This window comes from Gopherus evgoodei, chromosome 7, assembly GCF_007399415.2.
Source record: "Gopherus evgoodei ecotype Sinaloan lineage chromosome 7, rGopEvg1_v1.p, whole genome shotgun sequence".
In the NCBI taxonomy this organism is placed as follows: domain Eukaryota; kingdom Metazoa; phylum Chordata; order Testudines; family Testudinidae; genus Gopherus; species Gopherus evgoodei.
Genome location: NC_044328.1, coordinates 76,592,744 through 76,608,580, shown reverse-complemented (window position 1 = coordinate 76,608,580; position 15,837 = coordinate 76,592,744). Strand labels below are relative to the sequence as shown.

The window sequence follows — 15,837 nt, the reverse complement described above, 5'->3', positions numbered from 1 at the left end:
TTTTAGCTTTTAAGACCTCTGTGATATTTTCTTATAGCTGTGAAGAAAAAAAGAGGAAGAGAAGATGAAACCTATTACATTTCAGAAGTCATGTCCAAAGAGGTAAGAGTGCATTTTATGTAATTTGCAGCAAATTGAAAACTATTTTCAATACATTAGCATTTGCTTGTGATGTAGCTTCCAGATACAGCTGTTTTATGGTACTGCAGCATATTTTAAACATGCATAGAATTAATTGATGTGCAATTTCTGAGAGGTTATTGACTAAAATGTGATGGTATGTGATTCCTGCAGCTTATATTATCATCTCTTTAGAATAATTACACACCTTTATTAACAAAATGAGGAATTTGTGCAGACTTTCAGAAGGCATACCCATTTCTTCTCTCCCCAGTGTGTGTGTGCGTGTAAAAACGTAAACTTTATTTTGTGAACTTTATTTTGTATTCCCAGCTGTGTGACTTTGAGCAAGTTACTTAATTTATCTGTGCATGTTCTTCTTATCAGCAAATGAGAATAATACTTGGTTATGGTTCACTTAAAGCACTTTCAGATCCTGGGATTAAAGGTTCTACAAAAATAGATATTGCTGTATTAGTTTTTCAAGTTGCTATAAAGCATATTTTACACTAGCATTTTCGTTTTATTTCTAGGAAATCTTGTCAGTGGCCAAAAAAAAAGCAAAGTAGAAAATCAGGTATGTCCATGCATATTGTTACAGCTGTACACTGTAAAACCAACTTAAATGTCTTCAATTTCAAAATTCCTCTTATTTTAGATTGTCTTTATCTCATTTCCTGCCCCCATATTTTAATTGTTGTTTATTACTGAAAACCTACTTTTCTATCTATATTTGTTAATCTAAGTTGCACATACCAACATGGAATACGTGATTTTAAAATAAGTATCTGAAAATAGAATTCTTTATCTTGATTTTTTTTATTGGATTATGCCTCCAAACATCTTGCTAAAGAGAGAGCTTATAAAATGCAGTTTTGCAGCTTGTTCTCTGGGAGGAAATGTCTAAAATATGTTAGCTCAATTTCTTCATTCTAACTGATGTAAAAAAATTACATATTTTTTTTTAATTTATATAGAATAAATACAATTTTAGGAAAAATAAGCAGTAGGAACCCTATATATGATGTATGATTTTTATCTAACTTCATTTTGTTCGTGACAAAGTGGTGGTTTTACTTATACATTATGAATGACTTTATGTGGTATATTTTTAAACTTGTTCTGTAAATAAATGCCTAACTGCTATATCATTAGGTGCTCTACTGGAAGTTTTTAAATAGAGATTTGGAGCAATCAAATTTTTGAATTGCTTCACTCCAGCTCCGGGCATAAAATCTACTGGTCCTGCGCTCCAGTTCGGGGTCTGCTCCAAAGCCCTGGTTTTAAAAGTATGGGATTAAATGGTTCACTGATTTAATACTAAGCTCAAGCCTCCAGAAGTTGGAGCCTAAATGTGTCTTGTGTTAAATGTGAATTGTTTGATAGTGTAGTGTGGAGCACAAGGGAAACATCTTTGCCTTTCAAAGTATAAGTCATATTCTCAGGAAAAAACGAGTGCTGGAATATCAGATCAGGCTTGCGACATACACATGATAAATTGTTCTAGTTTTGAGAATTGATAAGGTGCAGGATAGTGAGGGTGAGGGTGGGGTTGGTTGTTAGTTTTCTGCTATGTTCTTATAGGGAATTGAGTGTGTGTGGGGAAGCCAACTTCTAGTGGTCACTGGAATTTGCTTAAAATAGGGAATTAGTTCCACGTGAAATGTGCTGTCCTTTTGTGTGTCAAGTTTTGAGGTCTGTTCACTTTTATGGATAGCAACTTGGTATTCAACATTATCCTTTTATTTAATAAATATTACTGCTTTTAAACTACAAAGAGTTGAAGGATATATTGCCATTGAGCATGTTGCCGACACAGAGGGTGCCCGAGGCAAGCAACAATGGTTTGTTGCCCAGAGTGCATAGTGCCAATGAACACACCAGGGTGGAGAAGCAAAACACAAGTTTATTTGAGCTCAAATAAGGTGCAAGGGAGAAATAACAATCTCAAATCCTGCACACCTAAAACAAGCAGTTTCTTCCTTTTTATATCCCAGTTGTTTACTACAAAACTTTTTCATGCTGACTAGCTGATCTTTCACTCCCTGCTCCTTTCCCATCCAGCTGCAGTATCTTTTCTCATTCAGTCTTTTGTCTTCCCCCTTCCTCCCCCCTCTCCGCTGCTGAGACATGTATACAGTATCTTAAAACGGCCTTGAGCGTGCTTTAGCCTAGCTTCAATGTATTACAGCAGAGAACTGGCTATTACAATCGAAAACTAACTGCGAACACTACATTTTTGCAGCTATTAGTACATTAGGTTACACTAGGTTACACAAAGTGTTTAACATGGAGGAACAATGGTTCATTGAGGCCTGAGCAGGAGGGCTTCATCAGCACTCGTGATCTTCCACCCTCCTGAGCTACCTAGATTTATGCCTAGTGACACCAACAAGGGGTTTAATGTTTAAATATTAATTGGCTAGGTGGCAATATCATCACTGGAAATTTTGTGCTTGAGTTATTGTGTGTGGTCAGCCACACTTCGATTAAATCTGCCTTTATCATTGCAGCTGGATACTGTTTTGCCTAACCGTAGCAATAACATTGATTTGCAGATTTGCCAGAAGTCTCAGCAGCTTGCTGAGTATATTAACTAAGCTTTGCGATGTTTGTACTTAAATTCTCTGAACTTTCTTCTGTAGGATGAAAGCTCTTCTAACAAACTGTGTGCAGAAGACCTCCAGAAAAATGGAGATTCTAATAGTGTCATTAAAGATAGGTTGTCGCAAGCTGTACGACATAATGCCAAGCACTTCCTTGATCCAGTACGGAAATTTCACGGGCAGCCAATACCCTTTCAACAGCCAAAGCTTTTTTCAGGAGGTGTTATGAGGTGGTACCAAGTTGAAGGCATGGAATGGCTCAGGGTATGAATCTGTATGTTAGCCTAAATCTTATGTTTATACTTATTTCAACAGAAGATGATATTGCTCATGTTTCAGAGTCTTCTACGTTAAGTATATTGGAGGGAACAGTGTTTCTTTTGGGTTTGGCACAAAAGCTGTGCAGAGCTGTATTTTTTATTTATTTGTTTGTTTGTTTATTTTAAAGGAACTCTTGGTCCATGTTAACTTTGGCCTTTCCAGCCCTCTGTGGTTGACTGAACTGCAGAAATTGCATGCATGTTTCTTTAAAAGAAGGGAATATGTATGGGGACATTGCCATGTAATGTCTGGGTGGAAGTTTTGAAGAAAGACAGCTTAAAGCCACTCTTCTAATAGGAGTAAAACATGCATGTGGGAGGCTGTACTCCATTTTCCCTGTTACAACATACAGACATTTCAGGCAGGATGTTCTTTACCTGATTTCAATTGAGCTCTATCCCCAGTGTAAAATATCAGTGCTTCCATCTTTGTTTTGGAATTACAAGTGGCCTGTAAAGGATTTCTAAAACACAAAATTGAGCTCATACACCTTATTGTTTCTTTAAAGAATATCCAGGCCTTTTTTATACATCATAAAGTTTTTCTTCTTGATTTTTCACTTTAGAAATATCAGGAGCGTCAAGTCTAGTCTACCCTACTCTAACTAGAGAATGTCTTGGGGATCTGATGTGTGTTGTGAGCTCTTGCAACCTATTTGGAGTGTTGGTATTTTTGAATTTTTAACAAAGACTTCTTTATATTGGGCATTGGAGTTAAATGTATTAAAAGATTTAAATATTCTGCTTAAAAGTCTTTCCTCTTTCAACTACCCATGGTTACAGGGCTAACTGCACCTGTTCCATGTCTGGTCTCCCTAAGTGCACTTCTTCAGGTGGTAGGCCTCTTGCCTGTACGTGTCCCAGGGTGGAATCTTGTGCCATTTTCCCACTCCTAGACAGGAATCTGAGTATACCAACCAGCAGGTGCAACCCAGCTTCAGGCATGTGTTTCTTCCTTTTGGGAACTTGTGACCAATGCTGCTGACCCAAGAGCCTTCTAAAAGGTGTCTTAAAATCCATTTCTCTCTTGAATATTTGTTCCAGTTGCTCAATAAAAATAAATAGCCTACATGCAAATTCAGTTTCATCTAAATTGTTCACTTCACTACATACAGAAAGGAAAGCCTGACTTAGCAACAAGAACAGAATAGACTCAGTTAAGTCTTCTGCAGTCATCACAGGGCATACCTACAATACAGATTTCTACTGGCACCGTTATGTTGGTCAAGGGTGTGAAGAAGTGTGCCAGCAAATGATCCTATTGTAGCCACAGGAACACTGGCAAAATTGCTCTTTTTCATGTTATAGCTTATTTCTCTTGGGCTAGAGGGTTGGAATAAGCTTTACTGGAAAAAGTGCAGTTTTTCCGCATCCACACTAGGAGCACACTTTATATGGTATAATTGTATATCTGTACTACTAAAGCACTCCTAGTGTAGATGCGGCAATAGTGTCTTTCAGGGTAGACAAGACCTAACTTTCTTATATTTAAAAAAACAAACCAAAAAGCCCTCTCCCAACTTTTCTTTAAATCTTTTCCACTGACTTTTATCCATCAAAGAAGCTTAAAAGGATGCAAGCGCAAGTTTTTTCCTCTGATTGTTTTTGGCTCAAACTTAAAGGTAACAATGTGCTGATTTTAGAAGGCAGATGATGAAGGCTAGCTGGCTAAAATATCAGTGTAACTATGTAGGGAGATTCCTACTTCTGTGCAGAAGCATAACACTACAGTTAAGTAGCTGTTTTTTTGTTAGCTATGTCTCTATTTGTTTAACTTGTAAAGCATATTTATTCATGGAGCAAGCATTAACTTTTAAAATTTATTTTTATATTGAACGCTAAAGTGTCTAAATATGAAATACTGTATCTATATTCTGCTTTGATTACTCAAAAATGACCAAACAGATTTTTTATCAAACTTTATAAAAAATTACCTTTTAGTTTAGAAACAAGAATGAAAAATGTCAACAGAAAATTTCCAGTGAAATTACCATGTCACTTAGGGATAAGCTTTCAGTTAAGGGCATACAGATGCCTGTTGTGTGTCCAAGTTCTTGCAGTTTTACAAGGCCAGTTGGCCACCTAACTGGCCACATGTATGCATAAATATTTGACTGGCACATGCATACAGATCCTTTGTATTTAAATTAGGCAAGTAGAAATTGTATTCATCTACCTCTGAATATGTGCATATGGGAAAAGATTGATAGCAGGAGCAAAATGGTGAATGCAGTCATAGGTGTTTATTCACCTGGATGTCTAGTGCTTATTAGGCATATGTATCTTTCTGTGTATGCAGATGCTTTGGGAAAATGGCATTAACGGCATTTTGGCTGATGAAATGGGACTTGGAAAGACAATCCAATGTATTGCTACAATAGCACTGATGGTAGAGAGAGGAGTCCCTGGGCCATTCTTAGTATGTGGTCCCTTGTCTACTCTTCCTAACTGGATGTCCGAGTTCAAGAGATTCACTCCAGAGGTAAAAAGTATTTTCTTTTTAGTGTTTAGAGGAGCAAATTATTTCATTCTCATAACTGTTTTGGTTTGGAAGTTGTTTGTTCTATGTATTGTAACCACAGTGGTGGTGATTCTTAGTGTGATTACTATAAAATGTGTGGGTTCTTGATTGCTACTTATTAATGGAAGTATAAAAACTCCTTTTAGATTCCCGTAATGCTGTACCATGGAGCCCAGCAGGAACGTCGTAAATTGGTTCAGAAAATTCACAGGCGAGAAGGTTCACTGCAAATTCATCCTGTGGTCATTACCTCGTTTGAAATAGCCATGAGAGACAGAAATGCCTTGCAGGTATACAAGTGCACCTTCACAGGTGGAATGCCTCAGTACCTCTATCTCTAATATAGCTTAATTGCTTTCTACTGCAGTAGAAACTTCAAACATTTTTTTCTGCTCAGTAGCAATGTCACACTGTAACAGTTATAGCTACTTTTATCAGTTTCCAAGTGCACTGTTCCCTCAGTGTCTAGAGCCCTGGATTGGCATATTTAGTAACTTTCTGAAAAAAATAGAATGCATTACCCAAAAATGGTTGTGGACAATGGTAGGGAAGGCAAGCATAATCCATAGCCTGATGCAAACTTGTCCTAAGTGATCTCTCAACAGATGAACAAAAATTAGTTGTTTAAAGGGAAGGTGGTTGTGACAGATTCCCCCCAGTGTGCCACCTGGAACCAGGGTACCATTGAGCCGGCTGGGTTCCCTCTCTCACTGTGCTGCTGTGAAAAGCTGCAGACCTGCCCCCAGTCCTACACTTCCTCCAGCATTCACACAGGTAGGAACACATCCAGCTGCAGTTACAGGCAGGCTTTCTGATGAGCCGCTGCATGAAGCAACAGTAGAAAGTCTACAGCCAAAGTAATTTAGCTCCCCAGGTGCACACCCCCTCTGGATTATAAGCCCAAAATTATACCATCTTGCACTGCATAGGGGTTTGTACAGTATAAGCTCACTGAGTGTCTTCCCCCCCATGTGGAGAGGACTATGCAACAACCTTTGCCCCTTGAGCTACGATTTCCCATGCATTTCACTCAAATGAACTGGTTTAGATAAAGCAAAAACAAGTTTATTAACTACAAAAGATAGATTTTAAGTGATTATAAGGGATAGGAAACAGATCTAAGCAGATTATCTAGCAAATAAGCAAAACACAAACTAAGCTTAATATACTAGATTGGATATGAATTAGCAGTTTCTCACCCTGCAGGCTTGCAGATTCTTAAGGAACAAGCTGCACTTGCTTTACAGCTTGAAATCTCCAGGTCTTTCATACATGGCTAGAAATCCTTTTAGCCTGGGTCCAGCACTTCCCTCAACTCAGTCTTTGTTCCTCAGGTGTTTTCAGAAGTTTTCTTGTGTGGGGAGTGAAGAAAAACAGATGTGGAAAAACACTGGCATCCCAAGATGGAGTCTAGAGTCATGTGGCCTGGTCACAAGCCCTTGCATACATTATTGAGGGCTTGTCTACACGACGATGTCAACAAAACTTTTGTCTTTCACTGGTACTTAAAAAAGCACCATCACCCCCATGCGCAAGACAAAAGTTTTGCTGACGCAAGTGGCAGTGTGAATGTGGCTTTGTCAGCAGGAGCTGACCCTGCTCGTGAGGTTGGAAGTACTTTGTTGGTAAAAGTACCTGCAAAATACCAACAGAGAGGGTTTACACACGCTGACTTCTAGCTACTTAGTTGACACAGCCTTGTCACTAAAAGCTGCATAGTGTGGACAAGCCCTGAGTCATAGCAGCCATTAATTACAGTCTGCCTGGAACCTTCACAGGATGGTTAAGTTCTTGTGAAGGATCTTACAGGATCCTTCACAAGAACTTGTCTTTGTGGATGAGCGCTGTTGTCTTTGTTGATGAGCGCTGTCTGGCTTCATTGTTGTACCTGAAAGGCTGGCCGTGGATGTTTTCCAGAGTAAGCCCATTTGAAATCCCTAGTCAGTATTAATCATTTCAGACACAAAAATGTTACTTGCATATAAATAGGATAATCATATTCAGCAAATCACAACTTTTTCAATGATACCCCACGTGACTTATCTTGTACAAAATGCATCATAATTATGCCATAATCATATGGTAATATTACTGTGAAGAATATGGGGTGCAGTGTTACATTGGGTTTTGGAGTAGGATTTATATTCAGTACAGTACATCAGAGTGGTCACTTAAGACAGGAGGTTGCTTAATAATGGTCATCTCTTCTTTTGCTGTAGAGTCAAGGAAGGAGCATTCCTGGTGCAGCACATTTTTCTATATCCAACTTAATATCATTTCAGTTCTACGTCAGTTGGTGCACTCCTGAATAATAAAAACTATAAAATATTACACGAACTACATTAAAAACATTAAGGTTGCAGTCAACAGTTAGGAAATACCAGAATTAAGGTTGCCTGTTGCTCAAGCGTGGTCTTCACTGAGTATGTACCAACTGAGACTTTGGGGTGGGTTTTTATGGATATTTTGAAAGACGCTTCCCTGACACACAGGTCAGTCCTTGCCGATTTTAACTCCCTGCTCCACTAGAGCCCAGATAGTCACATGAATTTAAAATATTTTTGTTAGCCTCGTTCTTGGAAACAACTTGGGGTATTGTGGGTGAAATTCCCCCCCCCCACAAAAAAAAAAAAAAAAGTCCAGCCTGAGGTAGATTCTAGGCATGGGAAATTTTAGCCTAAACAGTTGAAGTTTGGCAAAGTTATAAGCAAATGACAATAGGGTCTTATGATGGGGAGTGTTGGGCAGCCATAATAGGCAGTTCTACTAGTCCTGTCTGTCGTATGTATTTTGATGTGGCAAAGATCACATTTCTTGAAATGCTAGGTGACTTCTTTTCTTTCCGTAGCATTGCTTCTGGAAGTATCTGATAGTGGATGAAGGACATAGGATTAAGAACATGAACTGTCGTCTTATCAGAGAATTAAAACGGTTTAATGCTGACAATAAACTTCTGTTAACTGGTACTCCCTTGCAAAACAACTTGGCAGAACTCTGGTCGCTACTTAACTTCCTGCTGCCAGATGTATTTGATGACTTGAAAAGGTAGGCCATGGTCTTTTGGCCCAGACTGTTTGTGTGTGTGTTCTGCATGAGCTACTCAGAACTAATGCCTTACATCATTACAACTATCCATCTGTTCACTTGAGTTGGATAAATTGATAACTTGTCACATAGTGATTGGATTCACCTTTGTTCTGTGATGGAGGGGCTTGAATGGATTTTCCCTTCCTCAAGTGACTTTTTTTTTTCATTTCTGAAGTTGCTTCCATAGAGAAGGAAACAATTTTCATATCTCAGCCACTGAGCAAAAATTAAAACCCTCTGAGCCAAGCAGCAAGCATTAAGTTTTCCTTCATGACTACCTGTCACGTCGCAGTGCCAAAAAACAGCTTGAATTTAGTGCTAAGCTGGAAAGAGGTTGCAAAGGTCTAGTTCTACAGCAGAAGTTGTTATTTTGTATAACAGATTGCACTGTGCTTTCCAACTAACATTTCTGTTTATTATAATTCAGTTTACAATTGTCTGGCCTTAGACAAAAGAAAATGCTTATTTTAATTCTACCCATTGTACATCTTTCATACATAAGGTGCTTTAGAAACTTATTTGGAGTTTGACACATTCAAATAACAATAACGTATATGAAACAACTTGAATTTGTTTTGTCTCTGTCTCTAGCTTTGAGTCCTGGTTTGACATTACAAGCATTACAGAAATCGCTGAAGATATTGTTGCTAAAGAAAGGGAGCAGAACATCTTACACATGTTGCACCAGGTCTGGGTTCTTGATTTTGCTGCTGTTGTTTTAAAGTTTTATTGCACCTTTAATCTTGAGCATATTATTAGAACAGATTTCTTCTTTGAAGTTGATCATAACACAACTTCTTCTTCGAGTGATTGCACATGTGTATTCCCCAATAGGTGTGCGTGCTCACTGCGTGCACCAGTGCCAGAAGTTTTTTCCCTAGCAGCACTCGTAGGGGTGAGCTTCCCCTGTGACTCCTGGAGTGGTGCCTGGTTGGCACAGTATAAGGAGAGCTGCATGCTCCCCTTACCCTCAGTTCCTTCTTGCCGCCAGTGAAGGTGCATCGGAACTGCTCTGCTCCAGCTTTGCTGTAGCTTGTCCCCAGAACTGTTTGTTCGTTCAACGTTAGTACCTGTAGTTAGTTAGCTGTTTAGTTAGTCAGTGAGCCAGGGCATGCCCCGCACTCCGGGGTTTAAATTGTGTGGCTCTTGCAGGTGTTCTGTGCCAAAGAGCGACCCACGTGCAGACTGTTTTGTACTGCTTGGGAGAAACTCATATCAGTAAAAGGTGCAAGATTTGCAAGCCATTTAAGCCTCGGACCAAAGGAGAAAGGGACATTAGGCGCTGACCCCGGACCCTGGCACGCCACTCCGAACCAGTAGCCGGCACCACGGTGTTGGTACACGGTAACACTCCAGTACCATTGGCCAGTCAGTACCGCTCTCCGTCCACGAGGCACGCCAAGAAAGCCAAGAAGACGACTCCTTCACAGCGGCACTGAGGGAAATCTAGGAGAGAAGATAGGCCCATGTCAGGCAGTCCTCAATCCCCACCAGGCCCCAGGCCTCCAACTCAAGCTGAGCAGAGTAGCCTGGTCCCTTCGGAACAGGCCTCTCAGGATGTCTGGATGCCTTCCATGCCTGAAGCCCTCCAGCTGGCCTGGGGCGTCATGTCCTTAAGGGTTTGAACCATTTTTTTTCTGTATTCTAGACCCTCAGCCCCACAGTGGGACCTAAACCTGGTGTTGGCTCATCTCATAGGGCTCCCATTTGGACCACTGGCCATGTGCTCCTGGTCTCACCTCTTGTGGAAGGTGGCCTTCCTGGTTGCGATCATGTCAGCTAGGCAAGTCTTGGAGCTCAGGGCCCTGACCTCCGAGCCGCCATACACGGTCTTTCATAAGGACAAGGTCCCGCTCCACCCACACTCTGTGTTCCTCCCCAACGTGGTCTCCGCCTACCACATGGGTCAGGACACTTTTCTACCGGTGCTCTGCCCCAAGCCTCATGCATCCAGTGAAGAGCCCCGTCTCCATACACTTGATGTGCAGTGTGCTCTGGCTTTCTACCTCGAGTGGACTCAGCTGTTCAGAAAGTTCTCACAACTGTTCATCGCCTCAGCTGAGAGCATGAGGGGCCAGCTGATTTCCACTCAGAGGCAGTCCAATTAGATCACTTTATGCATCCGTTCCTGTTATGAATTGGCGGGTGTTCCCCTGCCACCCATTATGAGGATACAATCGACATGGGCGCAGGCCTCGTCGGCTGCCTTCGTGGCCCACATCCCTATCGAAGATGTTTGTAGCGCCGCCATGTGGTCTTCAGTGCACACATTCACCTCTCACTATGTGATCATCCCTCAGACCAGGGATAATGCCGGGTTTGGCAGGGCTGTCCTCCATCCTGGGAACTTGTGAACTCCTACCCATCTCCAACAGATATAGCTTGGAATCACCCATTGTGGAATACACATGAGCAGTCGCTCGAAGAAGAAAAGATAGTTACCTTTTTCCGTAACTGGTGTTCTTTGAGATGTGTTGCTCATGTCACTCCCACCCTCCTTACCCTCTGTCAGAGTTGTCTGGCAGGAAGGGACTGAGGGTGGGGGGAGCACGCAGCTCCCCTTATACCATGCCAGGCAGGCGCCGCTCCAGGGGTTGCGGGGGGCCCTCCCCCGTACGGGTACTGCTCGGGGAAAAACTTCTGGCACTGGTGCACATGGTGAGCATGCACACTTATTGTGGAATAGGCATAAGCAACACATATCTCAAAGAACACCTGTTACGGAAAAGGTACCTGTCTTTTAGCAGGTCTGGTGTTGTATCTTTGGCACCGTTGGCACTTCCTGCATTGCTTTTGTATTGGATCGTCTCAGCATTAAAAGATTAAAAGAATGGTGTAAGTCTTTGATAATTACTGTTTTTTGGTTTTTTTTTTAATTTTGAAATGAAATTAAGATTTCTGAAGATAAAAGCTAACTGCAACTTTAGTTTCAGCACTTCTTTAGCAGTTAATGTTTCACCAGCAGATTAAACTAGTACCATTCACCATCATTTGCATTAAGTTGAGATCTGTGTGCCATTGTAAATAACTTCAACAGTTTGTCTTTTATGGAATGTGACTCAAACACATTTCTATCTCAGATCATTTTGTTGGCCATGACATAGCTTTGAGGGCATGAAACTTTTCTTCCTCTCTAAGTTTGTAATGAGGGTTTTATTCCCCTATTGAAAGGCAAAACCAAACTATTGTTAGGTGGTCACTATTTTTTTTTTGTTTTTTTAAGTCAACACTTGCCAACAGTCACCACTGTTTTCCTATTCTAGCTCTAAGGAAAAACTTGTCTCCCCCAGATATGTTATGTGGTAACTGTTGACAAATGCTGAGTCTTCACGGACAACTCCTATAATCCAGTAAGGACACTACTTCATTGTTGTGTCAGGATCACATGTTTAAGTCCATAGAGATCCTTGGGAATGTAACTTTCAAAATATTTTTAAACTAGCCACTTTTCAAAGCTATGGCATGTAGACCATAACTGCATCACCATTATAAGGATTTCTCAGTATTTTAATATGTCCTGAATCTTCACAAAGACATGCCTATTCCCAAGATGTATGTAGCTTATAGCGTGTAGTTGTATACAGCTCTACAAGCCAAATTTTTTGGTGTAAATTGGCACTACACCATTGAGGTCAATGACATTGCACCAATGTATGCCATTAGAGCAGTGGTCACCAACCGGTCGATTGTGATTGACTGGTGAATCCTGGAGACACTCCCAGTCAATCACAATTTCTGGTGGTGCATTTGGGCTCCTGCTAAGGCAGGCTCCCTGCCTGTCCCAGCCCCATGCCTCTTGCAGAAACAGACAGTAGCCCAGCACGGCCCCGGGGGAAGGGTTTGGGGGAGGGGTCTCCACACGTTGCTCCTGCCTACAAGCACCACCTCTGTAGCTCCCATTGGCTGGGAACAGGGAACTGGCCAGTGGGAGGTGTTGTGGCAGTCCCTGCAGAGAAGGGCAGTGCACGGAGCCACGTGCCCCACACAGGGTGCGTTGGCCCCTTCCGGGAGTGGTGTGGGGCTGGAGCCACCCAAGGTAAGCACCACCCCCTTCAATGGGCAGGATGTATGAGTACAGCAGGCCCAGCTATGCTGGACCAGCATTTCTCTTCTAGCACCCAACCTGCAGCCTCCTGGAGCCAACCCCCAATATCCCCTCCTGCACCCCAAGCCCTTGTCCCAGCCCTGAGCCCCCTCCCAGTGCCAGCACCCCATACCCCCTCCTGCACCCCGAGCCCAGGCCCTGAGCCATCTCCCAGAGCCAGCACCCTGTACCACCTCTTGCATCCCAACGCTCTGCCCCAGCCCCCTCCCACACTGCGAACCCCTTGGCCCCAACCCAGAACCCACACCCTCTCCTGAACCCCAACCCACTGAAAGTGAATAAGGGTGGGAAAGGGCAAGCAACTGGGGAGATGGGATGCAGTGGGTGGGTCCTTGAGGGAAGGGACGAGGTAGACCTTGGGATGCCCTTAAATTCAAAAAATGATCTTGTGCATAAAAAGGTTGGAGACCACTGCACTAAACAGCTTGGACCCACATGTTTAGTGGGTGTAATACATATTTGTTTACATTTTAGATTTTGACGCCTTTCTTATTGAGAAGACTGAAATCTGATGTAGCTCTTGAGGTTCCTCCTAAACGAGAAGTTGTGGTGTATGCACCACTGGCAAAGAAACAAGAAACCTTCTATACAGCTATTGTAAATCGGACCATTAAAAAGCTGCTCGGAAACAGTGAGGTACCTACTGATGTATACTTCAGTAATGTATAAAACTTATTATTGTCAATGGTTCACGAATGAAAATACCATAGCATTGGTTACACTAGTAGTGACTTCTAAAACCCTTATTTTTTATCAGTTCCGTTTTGTGTACAGATGCACAGCTCATTAGTTATATTAGAATTCTATACATGAAGTTCAATAGAAACATCCTACCTTACAATTTTGGTGTGTCAAATTTTTTTTGTTACAGGTCTCTAAAATATTTTCCTGATTTGAAATCTTTCACTTTCATCTATTATTTCATTGCCTCTCAGCTCAAAATTGGCTCATCACCCTGTCAAACTTTCCATATACTTAAATCTTTATAAACTTCAGCACTGATTATTATTGAAGAAAATAATAAAATTGAGCAAAAGCTTTTTGTTAATAGTTCTGGGCTTAATCCTTCTGCCACTTATTTTAATTGGAATTTATTGCTGTTGACTTCAGTGGGAACAGAATTTAGAGCATGTTGCTCCTTGGCTAGTTTTAGCCTAGAAAGGACATAATGGTATTTCTATAGTTCAAAGCTAAGGCCTGGTCTACACTACGACTTTAGGTTGAATTTAGCAGCGTTACCTTGATTTAAGCCTGGACCCGTCCACACAACGAAGCCCTTTTTTCCGACTTAGAGGGCTCTTTAAATCAGTTTTTTTACTCCACTCCGAGGGGATTAGCACTGAAATCAGCCTTGCCGGGTCGAATTTGGAGTAGTGTGGACGCAATTAGTTGGTATTAGCCTCCGGGAGCTGTCGCAGAGTGCTCCATTGTGACTGCTCTGGACAGCGCTCTCAACTCAGATGCACTGGCCAGGTAGACAGGAAAAGTCCTGTGAACTTTTGAATTTTATTTCCTGTTTGGCCAGCGTGGCGAGCTGATCAGCACAAGTGACCATGCAGAGCTCATACAGAGCTCATAAGCATGATGGGCACATTGCCCAGCCCGTACTTTGTGAGAAGTCTATGTCCTCATCACTCTCGTCACTGCGCTGCCGTTGTCTCCTTGCCTGGTTTTGCTTTTGCAGCTTCTGGTTCTGTGCTGAAAAAGGCACAAAACAATTGTCTGCCGTTGCTGTGATGGAGGGCAAGGCGACTGACAACATGGCTTACAGAGAATTAAAATCAACAAAAGGGGTGGCTTTGCATCCAGGAGAAACACAAACAACTGTCACATAGAATGGCCCCCTCAAGGATTGAACTCAAAACTCTGGGTTTAGCAGGCCGTTGATTTCACAAAACAAATCGGGTCAATTTCTTGTTTTGATCCTTTCCATCTATCTTTTACATCTTAGGCTGGCAACAGACCATGCAGTATGACCGCTAGCCATCATCTCCTGGGTGCTCGGCAGAAGATGCTGCATTATGATTGCTAGCCGCCATCATCTTCTGGCTGCTTGCCAGAAGACGGTGCAGTATGACCGCTAGCCATCAGCATCTCCTGGGTGCTCGGTAGAAGATGGGAATGACCTGGCTGAGTCACTCCCATGTCTGCCCAGATGCCCCTGACCGACCTCACTGAGCTCGGCTAAAAGAGCACCCAGGAGTACAACAACGATGGCTACCAATCGTAATGTACCTTCTGCTGCCAAAAGGCAATGAGCTGCTGCTGTGTAGCAATGCAGTCCCATGTCTGCCAGCACCCAAGAGACATACGGTGACGGTGACCTGAGTAGGCTCCATGCTTGCCATGGTATGGCGTCTGCTCAGGTAACCCAGGAAAAAAGGTGCGAAACGATTGTCTGCTGTTGCTTTCATGGAGGGGGAGAGTGAGAGGGGGACCTGACGACATGTACCAGAACCACCCACAACGCTGTTTTTGCCCCATCAGGCATTGGGATCTCAACTCAGAATTCCAATGGGTAGCGGAGACTGCGGGAACTGTGGGATAGATACCCACAGCTACCAACAGTTCAACACTCTGGAAGTTGACGCTAGCCTCGGTACTGTGGACGCAGTCAATCGACTTAATGCACTTAGAGCATTTTGTGTGGGGACGCGCACAATTGACCGTATAAAAACGATTTCTAAAAAAAACGACTTCTATAAATTGACCTAATTTCGTAATGTAGATATACCCTAAGAGACCTTCCTCTTGCTCAAGTAACAGTTAAGGTTGTTTGTGATACTCCACAAGAGCAATGTGTGCCCATGCTCCTCTTAGAAAATTAGGCTTTCAGTATCTAAAGTTGTGTACTGAGAATTGAGGCCACTTTTTTAAAAAAGTGGAATTTAAGTTTAGTTAAGTAGTAAACCACTGGACATCTTCAGTGGTCATACTTCAGTTATTGTTACAACATAACTTTTTTAGATAGGACTAGAGAATGAGCTTCAATAGTCATTTTCTTATCAAATGCAGAGCTTGCCAAGACAATTTGTGGCAGCCTCCTCTGCCAAGTGTAGATACCTCAGACTGGCCTCA

The 15,837-nt window shown here is 42.1% G+C and overlaps 1 protein-coding gene across 1 annotated transcript in view; it reads left to right on the top strand.

Moving 5' to 3' along the window:
- Positions 1-15,837, top strand: part of HELLS (helicase, lymphoid specific) — a 43,322-nt gene that overhangs the window by 13,047 nt on the left and 14,438 nt on the right. The window contains 9 exon segments of the mRNA XM_030569634.1: positions 38-102; positions 654-685; positions 1,838-1,844; positions 2,766-2,990; positions 5,346-5,528; positions 5,714-5,857; positions 8,416-8,612; positions 9,246-9,342; positions 13,234-13,395. Coding sequence (XP_030425494.1) covers positions 38-102; positions 654-685; positions 1,838-1,844; positions 2,766-2,990; positions 5,346-5,528; positions 5,714-5,857; positions 8,416-8,612; positions 9,246-9,342; positions 13,234-13,395 — 1,112 coding nt within the window.